At 33.4% G+C, this 21235-nt stretch overlaps 1 protein-coding gene across 1 annotated transcript; it reads left to right on the plus strand.

The window, feature by feature from the left end:
- Positions 1-16483: 16483 nt before the first annotated feature.
- On the plus strand, positions 16484-20858 carry LOC120087048 (cytochrome b561 and DOMON domain-containing protein At3g25290-like). The gene is made up of 3 exons (XM_039043891.2): positions 16484-17318; positions 17409-17663; positions 20282-20858. Exons 1-3 carry the CDS (start codon positions 16704-16706, stop codon positions 20567-20569), a joined length of 1158 nt encoding a protein of 385 aa, XP_038899819.1. The 5' UTR covers positions 16484-16703; the 3' UTR covers positions 20570-20858.
- The last annotated feature ends 377 nt before the right edge of the window (positions 20859-21235 follow it).

Consider the following 21235-nt stretch of genomic DNA (forward strand, 5'->3'; position numbering starts at 1 on the left):
TTAGGATCTATACTCAAGCAGGAAGTTGTGGTTCGGGCTATCGGGAAATATTCGAGGGCCCAGGTTAAACCACATAGAGTTTCACGCTAAAACTTTGAGGTAACATCGGTAACAAAATTTCGAACATGTTTGAACAGGGAACTTTCTTGAAATGGGTTCTAATTTTCAAGTTATTTATGTTAGAAATTGAATCTGGAAAATGTGGACGATTGGACAATCCATTGCCAAGTATGAGCTTAGTTAAAGAGTAGTCTCAAAAGGGAGGCCAAGTAGCAACTAAATTCTTATTCTTTTATGTGTAGGAACTACGTCCATTGGGGAGGTTGATGACTGGAAGTTGGAAGTCAATTTTACTCGATAACCAAAATCCCTTGGACGCTTATGGGATGCATGTTCCTAAGATATGCGTTGATAGTCATGCGTCAATGGTCATGCGTTGGAATGATAATACGTTAATGAATATATGCGATGACCACGGGTCCTGTCACAAGTTTTCTTGCGTTGGAACCAAGTATAATTCCAACGCAAATTTCTCGGGTAATCCGAGGTCGAACATAGGGACTTGTAGCTATATGTTTGCGGTGATGTGCATGCGGCAGTATAAATAAAAGAATGGAGGGGATGTTGCTACGTTAATCCTACTCCTACTTCTATCTAACAGACAACGCAATGAGAATATGCATGAAAGGTAGAGATGCGACAAACCTTACATGAAATAAATATATGGAAAAATAGGTAAAATGCAGAGATGACTTCATTGCAATACTTAAGAGTGACCGCAAAGGCAACCCTAGTCAACACAAATTAATGCGATCATGCAACACTCATACAATAGTAAACCATCTCTCAGTGCGAATGTTACAGCTTCTAATGCTAGAACGCATGCGATGTATGTGCAGAGGTGTCTATAGGACCTACACATAAGCCTCTAATTCTTGTCTATGTGATGATACACAAACAAGGCAACCACATATCATCATTCCTATTCCTAGGGTGCATGCGATGTAGTGTTGACAAACAGAGCTTATCTCTATGTCCCTATCTCTTGCTTATGCCGATCTAATCTCGCTCTCTCGAGTCTAGATTCTAATCTAGCTCTCTCGAGTCATTAAGTTCTTTCTTTAGACTCTCTCTCGAGTAGCTCTAAAGGGGTGTGGGGCACAATATAAAACAAGAAAAACGCATGAACTTGGTTGACACAAGGTTGTTACTATTCCTAGTGAACAACGCATACATTGCATAATGCGTCCAACCACTTACCCTCTCGGGCAGTTGGTTGTTGCTGACTTCACTCATAGACAAGCAATGTATTAGCCTATAGACAGGCATTGCAACAGCTTCACACTAAGCAAATAAGATTTTTTCACACACTCACGCAACGCACACCTCTTGGTGGTTTGCTACATGCTTCATATCCCTAATCCACATGACTAAGTATGCAATACCCAAGCAATCCCACTAAGTGTTATAATGAATGTAAAGATGCTAAGCAAGAAGATGGAGATGGAGTCGAAGGAATAGAGAAATGCATTGAAAACAGATTGTATTAATTCCTTAATTCCAAAATGTCATACAATACAATGTAGAAAAAGAAAGGAAAAAGAAATGACCGGCTGGAAGCAAAGCTTTGCTTCCAGCGGATGTGCGTCAAGGCTGCCGGTGGTGCCATGGATGGACAGAGAAGCTGACTCTCTCGAGATCTAACTCCAGTTGAAGGCTCTGGTTGTCACTCGAAATGGATGAAGGAGGTGAAGAACTCTCAGGCATCTTCTCACGCATTTTGTCTGGATCATGGGGAAAATCCCCAATTGAGGGATAATCTCTAGATGATTGAATTTCAGCTCTTCGGCCTCTATTTATAGAGCTTGGATCGTCGACAACATTAATTGGACTGCTCTGAGTCTGACATTCGACGCGTTCGTCCTTTCTAAACCTCTACCACTAACGGCGTGGTAGGTGAAATGTCAATATCATCTTTGGATTTTCTCGAGGTAGATGCGTTGATGCGTTCATTTCACCTACCTTGCGTTGATCCCATTAGTTGCATTGTCCCGCAGCCGCAATCATTCAATGATCGCATTCGCTTAATACTGCAACTCTACACGATGGCTGCGTTCGCTTGACGAGCGCAACTCCCATGCGATGGATGCATACGGCTGATTACCACAACATCCATGCATTGATCGATGCGTTTGCCTTTGCGATGGAGTGTTTCTCCGCATGCGATCGTCTATGTGGTGGTTCAGTTTCCGCGTTTGCATTCATTTCCTACATTAGCTACAAAGATAGAACATTGAATGCATAATTAACGCAAAATAACGGGTTAGTTGAGATTCGACATGCTGATCGACGCAAGCTCATATTCTTGTGAATTCCTATCATGATCGACGCATATTTTGCCTAATAACCTTCATAATTCTAAGTAAAAGGCCTAAGATGACATGCATTTTTGTATGTCATCAGAGGCCTACATAGCTTAGGAAGAACCAAGCCCAAGGATTTGTGAGTGACTAAATATTTTCAAATATGTCCACAAAAGGGGCATGCGGTTCAAATGAATGTCATACTAATGTTCATTATTTTTCCAAGCAACTAAAGTTTTATTTGCATTTTAAATGAATTTTGTTAATCCTAGCATATGTTAAGAATGTATGAAAAGAAATATAACTACATGTTATTAAATGTGAAGCATGCATGTGACTGATAATGATACTAGAATTTTCCATGGATGTTATGATTCTAATGTATCGAGTATCGAAGGTATAGAAGGTATCCACGGAAGTACCTAAGGTGTTAACGGTACTTAGTATACTCCATGTGCAAGTAGGTAGTTCTTTATGAGAGATCGAAGTATGGGTCTTCTAGCCACATTTTTCATTAAGGGACCGAAGTAAGGGTCTCACGGCTTTGAATGGACGTTGGGAGCTTGAGCTACGAATGCTCATTCTCAACAAAGGGTTGCTAGCATGATTGATTATAACGCTATGATTAATGTATGATACTATGCAAGTTACTTGAGGTTATTTTCCAGCATGTTATCTATTTTACTTTAAAGCATAATGAAAGGTTTAAGAAGAAATGTATTTCTATGTCACTCACTGGGCAACCAGCTCACTGTTTTCAAATGTTTTTCCTTTTTCCAGGTAGCGGTCACTTTCCTCGCGGTTGAATCCACTGCATCTTGCCACCCATATTTTGGTGACTTTAGGAAGAAGCTTAGGTTAAACTTGTTTTGATGTACACACTTTTGGAAAGGAGTCAGAGACTTGTAAAACTTATTCTATTTTAGGACACGTGTTATTTTGGTCATTTTATTTTAGTTGGACATATGCCTGTTTGTTTTGGATTTATGATTAAGACTTGCACTGTTTAATTGCATGGATGTGTTTGTACCAAGTCGTTGCATATTCAAGTTTAAGCAGGATCACTTAAGTTAGGCAATAAGTGTCGACACCTAAGTCGATAACTGTTGTCGTCATATCCTCTTCTGGTTTCAAAGGGTAAACTGGGAGGGGGTGCGACAGTTATCCTAGGACTTGCCTTGGATAACCCTCAACAAAAACAAATAGCGTGATTTCAGATTGAATTTGCTAGTAGTTGATATTATGCTAGAATAGTCTTCTTACTTAAATTGGAAAGAATAAAATTATTTTTCTCTTCTTATTTAATAGATGCAATTTCGGTCTTCTTATATAGGAGAAAGACCATTTACAAATATGGAAAGAATAAAAACAATAAAGGATAAATATTTGAAAAATAATATTTATATACAAATATAGAAATTTCAACACTCCTGCACAAGCTAGTTTAAAGATGTCTTCATAGCCATCTTGTCAATCAATCTATCAAATTATTTTTTTCGGAAGGTCTTTAGTTAGCACATTAGTAATTTGCTCTGATGTAGGAAGATAAGTGATACAAATTGTTCTTGCTTCAATTTTCTCTTTAATAAAATGCATATAAACCTCGATATGTTTTGTTCTATCATGTAGAACTGGATTATGGACAATAGAAATCACGGTATTATTGTCATAATAAATCCATATAAGTGTAATCAAAGAAATCTTAAACTTTTCAAGTATCCTTTTGATACATATGTCCTCACAAATTCCATGAGCTAAGGTTCTAAACTCACATTTGTTTTTTACTTCTCCAAGTAACTCATTTCCTTCGACGAAAGTGATGGAGTTAGCATGCAATTAACGGAAGCAATTAGGATCTTAAGCACTCCAATTCCATCAATTTTAGCATAGAAACATGCAAGTACATAAACTAAAACAAGGTTTTGAAAATATACCTTTGTTGAACTCTTCAAATCTTCAAATTTCAGCTCGAATCTCCTTATCATTCCCTTGTATACCACTAATTGATCTTCCCTACTATTCTTTAGGATCTTAGATTGGATTGTGGGATCCAAAATGAGTTGAATCATGAAAAGATTTTGGAGAAATTTTCCAGATTTTGTATCAATGGTCTAGAGAGAACATCTTCTCTTCCAACCTTCAATTGCATCAGTTTCTCAGAGATGTTTTCTCTGTTTTATTATCTTTTAACATGCAATTTCATTTCCTAGTAGTTTGACACAAATTTCACTTAATTTGAATGGAAAAATGAGTGTTTAAAGTGGGAAAATCCCACTTAAGGTATTTTACCATTTTCAATTGAATTTTAAATTAAAATTCAATTTTTATTTTGAAATCAAATTTCAATAAGATAAAATGGAAAATTAATAATATTAATTCAATAATTAATTTTAAACAAAATTAATTCTAGCAATTAATTTTAAATAAAATTAATTTCAAATAATTAATTAAACTAATTTAATATTAGATAAATTAAACCTCATTTTTCGAACATGAATCTCTATTCATGTAATTAATATTTAAATCAAATTTAAATATTATCTAATTTTCCAATTTCGTTTAATTCGATAATTAAACATGTGATTATATCATATATAATTATTGATTCCCTTAATTCGAATTTGAACGTTTCAAATTCTCTCATCACGCTATTCTAAGATTTAGTTCGTTTTTGAGCTAGTAAGAGGATCTAATGGACCTACAGATCATGGGCTTCAACGATCCGAGATTAATTGACTAAACTCTTTAAACCAAATTAATCAACATTCATTTATTATTGGGTCACTCCACTAAAGCCCAGTAGTTGCACTCCTCTCACTATAGATATATTTTTGTCCACTTGATTTAACCATAATCAGTAAGTCGACCCTTCACAGGTTGTTCGTAATAAGGATTGGATCAAAAGCTATTTTACGCCCGAGATTACATCTTGCTCCTTAAGTCACACTGATCCTCTAATAAACAATTAGTTTGTAATTTAATAACTAAATCAAGTCTCTCTTGGGCCAATGAGAGGGTGGGGCCCTTGTTCAAGACCTGGAATCAATACTTAAGAGAACAACCTCTCTACTATCCGTAAAAGTAGGTAGGAGTAAATTCCATCTTGTACCCTATGTCCCCAATTATCTACCCGATCTTACACCTAAAATGGGAGGCTTATTGAGCCGGTACTGTTGAGCCAACCCTCACCCATAAAAATCTAAGGATAATCCCAAATAAATAGGTGTTCATAGTTAGCTCAGGATTAAGGTCAAGTTACCTAGGTCATTGCTTTGAAATAGTTGGTCTTAAATAGTAAACGTCATAAAGTATGAGTGACTTATTTCTTGGTCTGGTCTTATACAAACCCTTTGCATAGGATGCCTCTACTCACATGTCTCTACATGAATGATTCAGGATCACATCGTTTGCATAAAGTACAAAGTGGGCCGCATTCGATAGTGTTTCTAGAATAAGGTACCCAACCTTATTCGTAAACTTATAGACCGTTTTGGCTATCTACTCGAACTTGATCTACTCTTATGTCTCCACATAAATTCCAAGTATTCATGTAGCCATGGATCTTAGTTTATTAGATTTAGTGCAATTTACATATTCAATAACAATTTTATTGAACAAAACCTCAATAATATCTTTATTGAAAATAGAATATGTTAATCTTACAAACTGCGAGTTTTAGGATATACAACCCAATAAACTCCCACTTGGACTAAACTCTAGTGGGATTGCATATATACAAATATATACAATGTTAAGTATGAGAGAATAAATACAATAAACTAAGGCATTAGATATCGAGTAATTCTCTCATTTGCCCAAGATTTATCTATCTCGTAATCCTAGTCCCACTAGGTGACCGTCGAACACTTTAGCCGGGAGGGCCTTTATAAACAGATCAGCTAAGTTGTCTTCTGAGGCAATCTGCGTGACGATCATGTTGGAAATGGTGTCCTGAATCTCTTTGTAATCTTGTAGTTTGTAAACTTTATATAAATATATTGTTGTTAATAAAATAAATGTTATTTTATCAGCATATACTCAATCCAATAAACTAAAATCGGAGGTTATTTCATGTAATTTAAACAAGTATGTAGAGACATACAAGTGGATCTTGTTTAAATAATAACCTAAACGGTCTGTAGTAGATGTATAAGGCTGGATATCTTATCCTGGTGAGACTACAGATACGACCCGCTTTGTAGGTGTTATAAGTGTTATAAAGTGCTACAAATGATCTGATCCTGATCATTCATGTGGAGATATGTGAGCGAGGGTATCCTATACAAAGAGTTTGTATAAGATCGGACCACGAAATGATTAATCTCTTAATATAACATTGTTAATAATAGAGACTTACATTTCATTAGGATGACCATAGGTGACATGACCTGAATCCTGAGTGAGTTGTGAACTTCTGTTCATGAAGGTGGTCCTTTGATTTGTATGGACGAGAGTGGATAGATTGCCAAATCAACAAGCCTACCATTTTGGGGATTCGTCTGACTGGGGAGCTGGGAACATAGCTACACGAGACAGAATTCACTCCTTCCCTGATGCAGGGGCAAGTAGATAAATTGCTCCCTTAAGGGCTGATTTCGGGTCTTGAACATAGTTGTCACACCCTCTCCTGGCTCCAAAGGGACTTGGTCATAATTTGACTATGACTTATTGTTCATTAGAGGGATCAGTGATACTTAAGGAGTTAGATGTAACTACAAGGACAAAACGATAATTTTGGCCTAGCTATACTTATGAGCAATTTGTGAAGGTTCATCACACTGTTGATTAGTTATATCCAATGGACACAAAAAATTATCTATAGTATGAAGAGTGCAGTTGTCGGTCTTTACTAGAGTGATAGGCAGTTAACGGATGTTGAAAAATTTAATTAAAGAGTTTAATTAATTATCCGAGTACCGTTGGAGCTTCAATCTACAGGTTCATAAGGTCCCTCTGTAGCTCAGCGGGGATTTAATTGAGAATTAATTTTGGACTAATTTGAAGTGTTCAAATTAATTGAGGGAATTAATTATATATGGTATAATTAATTAAATTGATTATATACGTGATATATTAATATGATGTATTTGATACATTATAATTTAAGGTATTATGAAAGGAATTTGAATATGATTCAAATATTAATTATATGAATGAGATTCATGTAATTGATTTAATATAAATATGATTTATATTAAATACTATAAATAAATTAAGAGGAATTAAATATTTGAATATGAATCAAATATGACTTACATGAATGAGATTCATATAAGTGAATTTAATATAAATGTGATTTATATTAAATGTCATGTATTGTTAAGAGAAAATAAAATCTATAGGTTATATTGTATTTGATGCAATATAACTATAGGCTATATGTTATATTTGATATAATATATAGTGTATATATATAATGAAGTAGTTATTTTATATATATATATATAATTTAATTGAAATTAATAAAAGGGAAGGAGTTACAACTCCTTCCCCCCATTCTCTCAATTATTATACGTGGGATTCAAGTGGTTGGAGTTTAATCATCTTCCTCAATTCTCTCTAAGAGAAGAATTCTCTCTGGAAAAACAAGAAAAAGAGAAGAAAAGTTATTCTTCTTCCTCTCCTTCTCTCCATCTCCTTTCTTTTTTCCAAGGATTCAAGTAAAGCTCACAACTCTTGCTTGAATCCTTTATCCCGAGAGAATACAGAGGGTTCTCAAGTGGTGGTGTCCGTTCTGAAGAAGGAGATCCGTGTGGAGAAGGAGTTTTGTTCGTGGCTTGTATGATAGAGTTCTTGAAGAAAGGGTTCTTCAAAGATAAGGATTTCTGAAACCCTAGGTATTTGTTTTAAAGCATGCTGTAATTTAAGAAAATGCATATCTTGTTCTTATTTACTATAAAACTTATATTCAACAAAAAAAAAATTGGAATTTGGGTCGATCTTTGCTTCCGCTCAAATGATCTTTTCTGAAAATTTCCTTCAGATCACGTCTCCTCGATGTACTATCTCCCTGATGAGATGGTACTAGTGCTCGATGTATTTACCACACTTGTGGCTTCAAGGTTCTCTTGAATTTGTCACTGCTCCACTGTTATCACAATAGAGGGTGATAAGTAGATGCATATTTAGAACCACTTCCAAATCTGTCAATAACCTTTTAAGCCATACTGCCTCCTTGGCTGCCTCGCACTCAGCTAGCTACATACTCCGCTTCCATGGTGGAGTCAGCAATACAACTTTGCTTTATGCTCCTTCATACTATAGCTCTTTCATTAAGAGTGAATATTGATCCTGAAGTTGATTTCCTAGAATCCACATCGGTATGAAAATCAAAATCTGTGTATCATGTAAGGATCAAATCCTTAGCACCATACATGAGCATATAGTCCCTCATTCTCTGTAGATACTTGAGAATGTTCTTAATGGCAGTCCAATGATCATATCCAGGACTGGACTTATATCTGCTGACTATTCCAATTTCATAGCATATGTCGGGGTGTGTACAAAACATGACATACATCAGACTTCCAATTGTTGATGCATAAGGAATTCGTTTCATACCCTCAACCTTTTGTGGTATCTTAGGACATTGTTCCTTGGAAAAATGAATTTCATGTTTGAAAGGTAACATACCTCTTTTGGAATTTTTCATTTTATATCTAGAAAACATTTTTAGATTTGCTTACTCCTGAGGAAATGTGGACTAACCATCCTCCGAACCTAGATAACCTCAAGGTCTTTGGATGTATAGGATTTGTACACCAAAATAAGGGAAAGTTAAAGGCCAGAGCGATCAAGTGTAGGTTTGTAGGCTTTACAGAGGGCGTCAAGGGGTTTAAAATGTGACATCCTATTGAGAGGAAGTTCTTAGTGAGCAGAGATGTCTCCTTTAGGGAAGAGAAGATGTTTATGCAAAAGGAGAAAAAGTAGAGGATGAAGAAGAGTCATCCAACACCAGTTTTAAGGTGGAGTTACCATATAAGCAGCCAAATGAGTCTAGCCAACCTAGTAACAGAGGAGAAACTGAGGAAGAAGTAGAGGAACATGAGGAAATAGCATGTGAGCAACCTGATTTAAGCCAATATGTCTTAGCTAGGGATAGACAAAGGAGAACTATCACACCACCAGCTAGATATACTGAAATGAATTATATGAATCTGGTTTTAAATGTTGTAGTAGCTCTTACTAGCTAAGAACCAACTACCTTTAAGAAAGCAATAAGTTGTGCTTGGATTAAGGCAATGATTGAGGAGATGCATTCATTAAAGGTGAATGACACTTGGTCCTTGGTTCCTCTACCAAAAGGGTATAAACCTGTTGCATCTAATTGGATTTTTAAACTTAAAGAAGAAGTATCATGTGTTCAAAAGCCTATGTTTAAAGCTAGATTTGTTGCAAAGGGGTTCACTTAAAGGGAAGGAATAGACTACGCTAAGATTTTCTCTCCTGTTGTAAGACAGACTTCCATAAGATTGACTATCCTTAATTGCTCAAAATAATTATATCAACTAGATGTCAAAACCACCTTTCTTCATGGACATCTAGAGGAGACAATCCATATGACGCAACCTAAAGGATTTGAAGTTAAAGGAAAAGAAAATCTCTTTTGCTTACTTCATAAGTCTATATATGGGTTAAAACAATCGTCTAGATGTTGGTATAAGAGATTCAGTGATTATGTTTCTAGCATTGGGTTCAAAAGAAGTTCACTTGACATATATGCTTATGTTAACACAGGTTCTTACAAGGACAAAGTTTACCTACTCATATATGTAAATGACATGTTGCTGGCAGGTAGGTCTAAAAAATATCTAACCCATGTTAAAACCTCTTAAAAAGAGAGTTTAATATGAAGGACTTAGGATAAGCAAGCAAGGTCCTAGGACTAGAGATTCATAGGAACAAGGAGGAGTTTATTCTAAGCATTAGTCAGCCCAATTATTGTGAGAAGATCCTTAAAAGGTTCAACATGAATTATGCCAAACCTGTGAGTTTACCCATTGCCCAACACTTTAAGATTTCCTCAGCTAACTCTCCTAAGGATTCTGACCAAGAACACCAGAAATAAATGGCTATCATACCCTATAGTCAAGCTGTTGGAAGCCTAATGTATTTAATGATTTCTACTCGACCTGATCTCTCATATTCAACTAGCTTAGTTAGTAGATATATGTCTAATCCTAGTAAGAGACACTGGGAGGCTACTAAATGGATCCTAAGGTATCTAGTTTGGTCTAAAAACTCTAAGTTAGTCTATCAAAGGTCAGCTGAACTAAAACTAGAGCTTTATAGATATGTTGATGCTGACTATGTTGGTGATTTAGACAAAAGAAGGTCCTTAATAGGTTATATGTTCCTTTTTGGTCCTAATCTAATCAACTGGAAAGCATCACTACAGCCTATAGTAGCCTTATCTATAACTGAAGCTGAATATATGGCTCTAACTGAAGCTATCAAAGAGGCTTTGTAGCTCAAGGGACTGTTAAACGACTTTGGAATAGGTCAAACAGTAATGAAATTCTACTGTGATAACCAAAGTGCTATCCATTTGTCCCAAAATCCAAAATTCCATACTAGAACAAAATATATTGATATCAAATATCACTTCATTAGAGATAAAATTGAGACAGGAGAGATAGAAAATTTTAAAAGTCCTCCATACTTCTGACAATGTAGATGATATGTTAACAAAACCTATTTCAAAGCTTAAATTGTTTAAATGTTTAGAATATGTTGGTTTTGAGCTTCCAAACACAGGGTAGACAAACCAGTTAGAATCAGGAAGATCGTGAAGATTGCAAAGCATTGGAGTCAAGGTGGAGAATTTGAAGAAGCTTTGACTCAAATACCTCAGATTTCTGTTTGTTTATAACTAATATTTGTAATAGTCAGCTGTTATACTCTTATAAATACCACTGATTTCGAATTCAAATTACAGAGTTATCATCATTTTCTTAGTTTCCTGCAAACATCAAATCTGTAAGCAATCTTCATTAGGTAAAAGAATTCAGATCTTCCCGTGGACATAGGCATTCTTGCTGAACCACGTAAACATTGTATCTCTTTCTTCTTCCCGTATCTTTCTTGTTCAATCGAGTAATTCTTTACTGCAAATCTTGCGCCAATCATTTACATTTCAAATCGCATCGAGTAATCAGATTATTGAGTCAATCGTACATCGATTCTTCGCTATCGAGTAACTCCTAGTACATCATTTTTACCTTCGAGTTGCATCGAGTATCGTTCAAGAACCATCGAGTATGATCGAGTATTAACTCTATTGTCATCGAGTTGCATCGAGGATTTAATAGAGACTAGTCAGACGTTGCAAGGGAATTCTGATCGAGGATCGAGTAGCAAACAGTCGAGCATTGAGTTCCGAGTATCAAGGATTTGGCAGAATTGGTCTGAGCCATTTCTTCATCTCTTCAATATCATCTTGAGTATTTGGAACTTGTGAAGGGTTATCAGCACAATAAGATATTTAACCAAATTTTGAGTTGGACCTTGGGCCGATTGAACCAAATGAATTGAACCGGTTAATTGTGAACTGAACTGAGATTAATGATGAACTGGTCCCAAATCATAAAATCACTCCCTTGAGCGCAATCGTGAGAACTGAGAAGTCATGAACTAGGAGGTGGTGACTACTATACCAATTGATGATGAGAATGGTGGATGACGACAAGGTATGCGAACGTCGAAGGCAACGACGATGGTAATAGTGGAGGATATGAACGATGATTGCGACGTCGGAAGACATGAACGTAGATCTGACAGCAAACACAAGTTGGCAGATGGAACTACACAGATCGATAACTACAACGATCGACGGGAATGGAATTGAATTATTCGAACTTTCACCAGCGAATAAGAGTCACCAGCCACTAGTGCAAACATCTTCTTTAACTATGGCATCAGCCAGCGACAAATGGCAACGGAATCTTATGGCTGCAGTGAGCGGACCCTAGCGAGTTAACCTTGTGATTACAAACCTATGACAGAAAGGACAATGCTGGAGATTGAGTGGGTCGTTTCACTTGACAACTTGAAGTCATTAATGTTGTGTTAACCTAAGGAAGAGTTTGATTGAACAATTTAGGTTCGTTTGGTAACCATTTGGATTTTCGTTTTTGCTTTTGAAAATTAAGCCTATTTCATCTACAGTTCTTATCATAATTTGCATCTTTCTAACGTACAATGGTTGAATTTTCAGCTAAATTTTAAAAGCAAAAACAACTTTTGAAAGCTACTTTCTTTAGTTCTCAAAATTTAGCATGTTTTTTAAATTGTTGATGAAAAGTAGATAATAAAAAAAAAAGAATTTGGAAGTAAAAATAGTATCTATATGCTTAGTTTTAAAAAACAAAAACAAAAAATAAAATGATTACCAAACAAACTTAGATGAAAGCAGTATCACTTTTTTTTTTTCAAATAAGCTTTATTTCTACTAAAAGCAAATGGATAGTGCGTAAAATCCCGCCTTGAAATTGAAAATTTCTTTATTAATGAAATGAAAAAAAGTAGCATAGAAGATATGAAGTGAAAAAAAAAAAAAAAAAAAAGCTATGCCTTGAAATTGAAAAACCTCTAACAAGTCTACCGTAGTTTTTTCGAATAATTTTATTTCTTAGAAGATAAGCAAACAAATACATATCATAGAACAACTCGTGGTTTTTAGACATGTATAAAAAATCTTTCTAACAATGACGGGAACAGATAAATTTAATTGAAGGTATAAATTGATACAGTGATTCAAGTTTGCGGTTTACATAGATGAGATAAAAAGTTTATGATTAATATTGATACAATATGTCAAATTTGATAAAAAAAAATTATCTAAACATGAGAAGGAAAGTGGAAAAAAAAGAAAAAAAAACCATATATAGGACCGCCAACAACATAGAAAGGGTGAAAGGGAAAAGATATCCACCATATAGAGTGCTCTATGTACATGTCTTTGTTGCATTTGTAGCCCCTCCAAGCAATAACTCCTTTGATGATGTTGCCATATAGGATAACAAAAGGAGAATAAGGAATTTTGATCTTTGATTCCTCCCCTTCTAAAATGTGACACATTATTAGAGCCAAGTTAGGTACCATTTAATTAAAACTTTCTTTTAGATATGTTGTATATTCGCTTTTATCCTTTCTATTTCAAAGAAAACTTCTTTTATATAGAAGAATCGATTCAGCATAATCAAGTCTTGTTTAATAACACGATTTCGAATGTTGTATATGAAAATCTTGGCCCAAGTAGTATTCACATGGGCCGATGTGTTTAAACTTCATTCAAAATGGCTGACCAATAGAGAAGAAGGAATGCCTTCAAAGTTACATCAACACTTAAAGAGTACTTGTGGGTCCCTAGGAAAAATTGTGTAGAAGATTTAAATTAACAAATATGAAATTTCACCATTTTAAAATAACTTATATATTTTATTATATTGATATTACAAGATCCACATTAGTGGTTTTTTGTTATATTTTTCTATAATACAGTAGAAACAATGCAATGAAATGAGAATGTTGACTTGTGGATAGAAATTTAAAACCTTGAATCCAAAATGTGGAACATACGATTTGAAATATTTTATTTTGTTCTTGGTTCTACCTCTATTGACTATTATTCAAATTGTAAATGTTATATCAACATACGATTTGAAAATTGATTAATCATGTTGGTATAGTAACATAAGTAGGAACCTTATTCAACTAAAATAAAAGAAATGGAGTAGATCAAAGCTTGTACACATCTGAAGTTGCATCCTAAGCATGTACACACTTTTGACAAAGAAAAGTTTAATGCTTTCCCATTAAAAAAAAAAAAAAAAAGATGCTTAATTGATCACTTTTAATTTTGAAGCTACATCCCAAGCTTCTATGTTCTTTTGACTTAGAAAATTCCTTTATTTTTCACATTTTCAAATAATTGCATCCGTGTGTAGCTTTGTTGAGCAAGCATAGTTTGGTTAAAAAGAGCAATATTTCTAAACCCCAACCTTTTTTTATATATATAGAACATAAATGACATAGGAATTAAAAAAAAATCAATTCCAACCCAACCCCATTACAATCTCATAAACACTTCCTAAGAACAGTCATCAATGAAATGGAAATTGGCAAACATATCACGAACATGCATGGCTAATGATAGAAAAAAATGATAGTTTTAGTGACTGAAGTTTGGATTAGATCGCATTTGGACCATTGAATTTTGAAAGTGAATAATTTTAGGATTTTCCCAAATTTGGGAAAATAAGTTTAAGAAATTAGGTTCATAGTCCTGACTTATTACTTTTGCAAAAATAGCCACTTGATACATCTGACACACTTGATACCCTTAATACACTTGACACACAATTGATATATACTATTGGTATATACTTGATACACTCGATACACTTGATACGCTACTAGTATACACCTAGTACAATTGATACATTGCTAAAGTCTAATACACACTTAATACATTATTCATACATGTTGAAAATGACTAGTTATTTTAGTGTTTTAAAAATATTCATAAATTTAAAAAAAAAATACTTTTTTTCTCTAATTGTTCCAAATATGCTCAAATTGTCAAAATGAGTGTTAGTGAGCTTTAGGTTGAATCTCTCCGGACTATTGTACATTTATACTTAAAAATGAAAGAAACAACATCATCTAAAAAGGAAAAAACTATGAAAAGAATAAGAAAAAATATAGCAAATATAAAAATTATAGTAAATAATAACTCATATTATTGCAAACAGAAAATACAAAAAGTATACAAATCAATGAAAAATTACACAACTAATATACTTTAAATGTGGTATATTAGTTGACTGATATACCAAAAAACATGAGTTTGTTAAAAAGGCAAAATTGGAATACACATCATGGCCCACAAGAAGTAAGCCCTCAATGATGAACAAAGGCTCGCCTCGGCCTCAGCAAGTTGGGCCATTTGGTCCAACAAAGCCACTCACACATTGGTCTCGGCCTCCAAGGTCGTGGCGGGTATGTTGGCCCATTTGGTCCAACGTCTTTTCTTTCCCAAGTCTCTTTCTACCTTGGTACAATATTAGCTCATCTCTTACACTCCTATGGCCTTTATGTGCATGTTATTATGCTGATTTTGTCCTTAATAGTTCGCCCTCCTGAGCTCATGATTCCTAGTCCAAAAATGACCCATAATAGACACAATCAATTTTATTGTAGAAAGATCATCTCTTTAAGACAAGGAATAAAAACAACTACACAATAAAGTCAAAATCTCTAATATATATATATATATATATATATATATAAAATATAAAAAAAAAAAAAAAAAAGAAGTCACGACAAGTTTTTCTAATCACAACTAGAGAGACACATGCATACAGTATATCAATCTCGAGATAATAAATCTTGACAATAAATGACACGAATACAAAGGAATTAAATAGAAAGTTTTGATTTATTGTGGTAACCAACTATCCACTACAATATGATTATAGACAACTTCAAAAGAAATAAACTCCACTATTGAGATTAAAAGACCCTCTATGTCAGATCACACTGTCAAAATTTTAGCTTCATCGAACCAAGAATCAACTTTGAAAAGGTTGAAAACATTATTTGTATGGATTGTGGGCTTTCTTTTCTAATTTTTTCCTTAGGTTTCTCTATTTCAATCATCACTATTTACTCTCGATATATTTAATTTGACTAGTTGTTGAGTTTATTTAAGAATAGCCTAATTGGTCATGAAGGCTTTAATGTGAACATTTTTCCTAAGAGGTGAAAAGTAACCATTAGAATTTTATCATTATCGAGATAAATTTCAAAATATATTATATATGAGTGTCATCTCAAAATTAGTTGGTAATTGAGAGATGAGGATTTTGTGTACATCCCACGTAAAAAATCATGTAAAGGCTTAATATGAGTGTTATCAATCATGTAAAAAATCTCCCAACAAATAGGATTTTGTACACATCCCAAGTCTTAAAAGAGATAAGAAAATATAAATAATAGGAATTAAATTTTTAAAAAATCATTTTGCGAGAACCAAATTGGAATTATAAGTATAAATCGAAGGACGATAACGTAATTTCATCCTAATAAACATTGTATGGATGAAACCAAAAAAATATAAATAAAGGATAACCCTGCCTCTGCCACCCCAGCACTTAAGATTATCCCACCACGTGTCGCGATCCCCAACCTCCTTTTTTTATTTTTTTTTATTTTCTAATTATAGCATATTTCTTCCCCCGCTAAATTTATTAAACCAAAGTATTGTCAATTACTACACTAATTCCGGTCCCCCGAAAATCTCAACAGCCCCCAATTCTTCTACTTCCTCCTCCTTCAATGGCGTCCCCGAATTGGGGGTTGTTCTTTTTCCTTCTTTTTTTTCTTTATTTTTCTCCGGCAAATTCTCAGACCTGTTCTTCCAGAAAATTCTCCAACAACAATCTCTATTCTCACTGCTCCGATCTCCCTTCCCTTTCCGCTTTCATCCATTGGACTTACGATCCCTCTAATTCTTCTCTCTCTGTTGCTTTCATTGCGAAGCCACCCAAATCCACTGGATGGATCGCTTGGGCTGTAAATCCCACCTCCACCGGCATGGTTGGCTCTCAAGCTCTCGTCGCCTATCTCGACGCTGGTGTTCCGGTTGTCAAGACCTATGATGTTGCCTCATACAGCTCTATCAAGCCTTCCAAGCTTTCCTTTGAGATTTGGGATACAGCGGCGGAGTCTTCTGGTGGAGAGATGATGATTTTCGCGAAATTGAAGCTGCCGATGGCTGCTACGACGGTGAATCAGGTTTGGCAAGTTGGACCGTCTGTCGATGGAACTAATTTGGCTGTTCATGAATTTCAACCGGCGAATCTCAACGCTAAAGGAACCTTAGGTTTGTCTGGTGGTGAAGTGATGAACAACGACGGTGGTGAAATTGATTCGCGAACAATGAAGAAAAATGTTCGATCTCTATGGATAATTTGTCCTGTGATTTTGGAATGTTTTATCGATTTCCTTCATTTGAAACTTTTGTTTTCTTCTCTTTTTTAGATTCATGGAGTTTTGAACGCGGTGAGTTGGGGGCTTCTGTTCCCGATTGGAATCGTGATGGCGAGATACCTTAGGGTTTTCCCGTCCGCAGATCCGGCGTGGTTTTATCTTCATATTTCTTGCCAGATTTCTGCATACGCCATTGGAGTAGCTGGTTGGGGGACTGGAATGAAGCTTGGGAGTGAATCGGAAGGGTTTGTGGCTTACGATCACCGGAATATCGGAATTGCTCTCTTCGCCATGGCCACTTTGCAGGTACTTCTTTCAATTGAATTGGATTTTTTCCTCTGTTTCAGAAATTATTTTGTTTCTGTTTCGACATTTTCTTTGCGTTCTGCAAATTTTCGCCGGAAAATTGTTCGTTCTGTGAAGAACAACTGGAAACTACTTTTTTTTTCCTTCTGATGAACAACTTTGATGGTGATTGGGGGAAAGGAATTGGGAAATTATATTTTAAGAAAATAGAATCATTTTTTATTCGAATTTTTTAATTTAGTTTGACAGATTTTTCTTAAATTGAACATGTTATGTTTTTTTAATTAATTTATTGATACGTGAATTAAAATACGCGAACGAATTGTTTTTATTATTTTTTTCAAACAGTTTCTAAATTTTGAATGGAAATGCTTTTATTATTATTTTTTTTAAGTCTACTACTTTTTCATTTAGAAGATGTTCATTTTGAACTCTATACCTTTTTAATTTTAATTTATTTTAGTTATTATATTTTAAAAACATTTATTTTGGTTCTAGTATTTTAATTTCAATCATTTTGATCTTGAACTTTAAAAAAGTGATCATTTTTATCAAAGTATAAGAACTAGAATAAATATTTTAAAAATATAATGACTAAAATAAACTAAAATTGAAATGATAGAAACCAAAATAAATAATTTAAAAGTATAAGATGAAAATAAACAAAAATATAGAGAATAATGTAATATTTAAATTTTTTATATAAATAATTAGTGGGAAATATAGGATGACAGTCAATTTTTAAATTTTAAAAAATAATAAATAAATAAAATAAAAGACAGTCACTAATTTTTTAAAGACAGTTGCCTTATTACTTTTTTAATTTTTGAAAAGCGATTTATATAGAAATGATAATTAATGTTTACTCTGATTCTTCGGCTTTCCAACTTTGTCTCTTTTCTTTTAAATATGATTCTTGCACTTAAAAAAGTTTTCATACATTCTCAAAACTTTTAATTTTATGTTTAATGTAATTTTAAAGTTTAAACTTTGTGTTTTTATAAGTCAATAAATTTTAAATTTAGACAAAAAAAAAAATAATTTTCGAGATATGTTAAATATAAAATTGAAAATTTAGTGATCTGTTAGATGCTATTAAAATTTGATGATCAATAGATACAAATCTCTTTTAATATTTAAGGACTATAGACAAAAGTTTAAAACGAAAGACTCTATTAGACATTTATTAAAATTCAGAAAGCATGACTTAAGAATAAACTTCTAGTTTAACTAAAAAAAAAGTGAAACTAGACAAAATATTAAAGTGTTTAACTAAAACAAAAGATTTGAATTTTAAATTACACCCTTTCCAAAAAAAAAATACACAAACATATCTAGGGATTAAAATAGAATTTGAAAATATTTAAATAAAGACTGCATAGGTACAATTATACAAAATGATGGTATTTTATTCTTTTGATTTTTTTAATCATTATCTCGTTTATTCATTTATTTATTTATATTAAATGAGATAATGGTTAAATGAAATTAAGAAATTAAAAAAAATGGTAACTAACTGAATTTAAAATAAAATAAATTATAAAAAGGTGAGTTGCTCGCTTAAGAGTATGGGTGTTCATAGGTTGAATCGGATTGAGTTAGGTTGAAAGATTTTTTTAGATCCAACTCAATTGTTTGGGTTACAAATTTCTTCAATCCAAATAACCCTTATTAAAAAATAAACCTAATCCAACCCAACCATGAAAATTTGGGTTGGATTAGTTCGAGTTAATCAGGTCATTTGTTTAAAATTTTATTCTAAAAAGAAGTACTACGTAAATATGTAAAAATCTTATTTAATTATTTTTTTCATATATTGAATTAAAATTAACAACTCAATTTCAATTTATATAGTGAAAATTTTCTTTCTAAAGTGTAAAGAAATTACTTTTGAGAGTTGTTGAAGAATAAATTATTTAAAAAATATTGAAACTAAATAAAATTATAATCAATATATATAAAAATAATTGTGTTATATGTAATAAAAAATATAATTTAAAATTAATAATAAATTCGGGATAACCCATAAACCAATCCAACCTATAAAATTTTCATTTATTTGAACCCAATCCAAACTGCATGGGTTGGGTCTGATTGGATTGATTGGTTTTTTTGGGTCATCGGGTTTTTTGAACACCCTTATTTAAGAGACGCACTCATAAAAGATAAAAGAAAAAAAGACATGTTTCTTATATATTATTATTATTATTATTATTGTCAAAACAGCCACTTTCTTTCTTTCTTTCTTTTTGAAGTGCATTTTCTATCCAATTAACCCCTTTAAAAGGATTATATTGTACCTACCTCTTAAAAAAAGTTTATTTTAAATTATTGAACAATATTGGGGTGAATTTTGGTCACACCCATTAGTGTGATCAACGTACTTCCAAAAAGTGATCCGACCGATCAAAACGATGTCGGTCGGGTCAGTTTAGACCACAAGTCGATTAGTGCCTGTTTTTCAAATATAAAACTGATTGGTCAGTTGGTTGGAGTGGATGGAGAAGAGTTTGTCATTCAAATGTAGAATAAAAAAAACAAAACAAAAGCTCCTAATAGGAGGAGGAAAAAGAAATGGTATTGGTAAATTGGTATTGATAGCAATAGTATTGTGGCAGATGTTCGCATTGTTCTTAAGACCAAAGAAGGATCACAAATACAGAATGTATTGGAACGTATATCACCACAGCTTGGGCTACTCAATCCTCATCCTTGGCATCATCAACGTCTTCAAAGGCTTCAACATGCTCAACCCCGATCGTAAATGGAAGTCTGCGTACATCGTTGTTATCGCTGTCGTTGGTGTCATCGCTGTCATCTTAGAAGCCTTCACTTGGGTTGTCGTCTTGAAGAGAAAATCTTCCAACAAATCCACCAAGCCCTTCGATTCCGAATCCCACCAATAGTTGCTGCCATCACCGTCGTGGCTGCTAATCCACCTATATCTTTCCTCTTTCTTTTATCATATGTTTTAATTAGTCCTTGAGACACAGAGAGAGAGAGTTGTTTGTATAATTTATTCTTTTTCTTTTTTTTTTTTGTTATTTCTTTCCCATAATACTCACTCACCTTTAGTCGGTCTCAAATTTGTTTATTTTTCTCAATTTTTGAGATAATTATTGTAAACTTTCTTTGTGAGGTGTGAACACAATGTAAATGTTTATGAATTCAAAGTCTAGTTGTGATTTTGTCTCATTGTTTATCAGGTTTTAGAATAGCTATTCAACCACCTTACAAATTTATCTCTTTTCTCCCTTAAAAAAACCTATGCTTCTAAACCAAAATCACCTTTTTTCTCTTAACTACAAATACTTCACACTCAAAATGTGTTTAGAAATAATTTGTATGGTAAGCTCAAACATTATAAATGATTTGGTAAACTCATAGTTTAAAAGTACTTTCACCTCTTTTTTTCCTTTCAAAATCCTCAAATATATATATAAAATTTGATTAAGAATTCAAGTGTTTCTTTTTTAACTGTGAAAACTAACAATGAAAATTGTAAAACCAACATTATTTAAACGAAAAAAATTAATTGGTAACACATATAATTAAAATAAAGTTTTTTTTGT

Source organism: Benincasa hispida, chromosome 9, assembly GCF_027475165.1.
Source record: "Benincasa hispida cultivar pf3 chromosome 9, pf3_genome.v1.1, whole genome shotgun sequence".
NCBI lineage: Eukaryota > Viridiplantae > Streptophyta > Magnoliopsida > Cucurbitales > Cucurbitaceae > Benincasa > Benincasa hispida.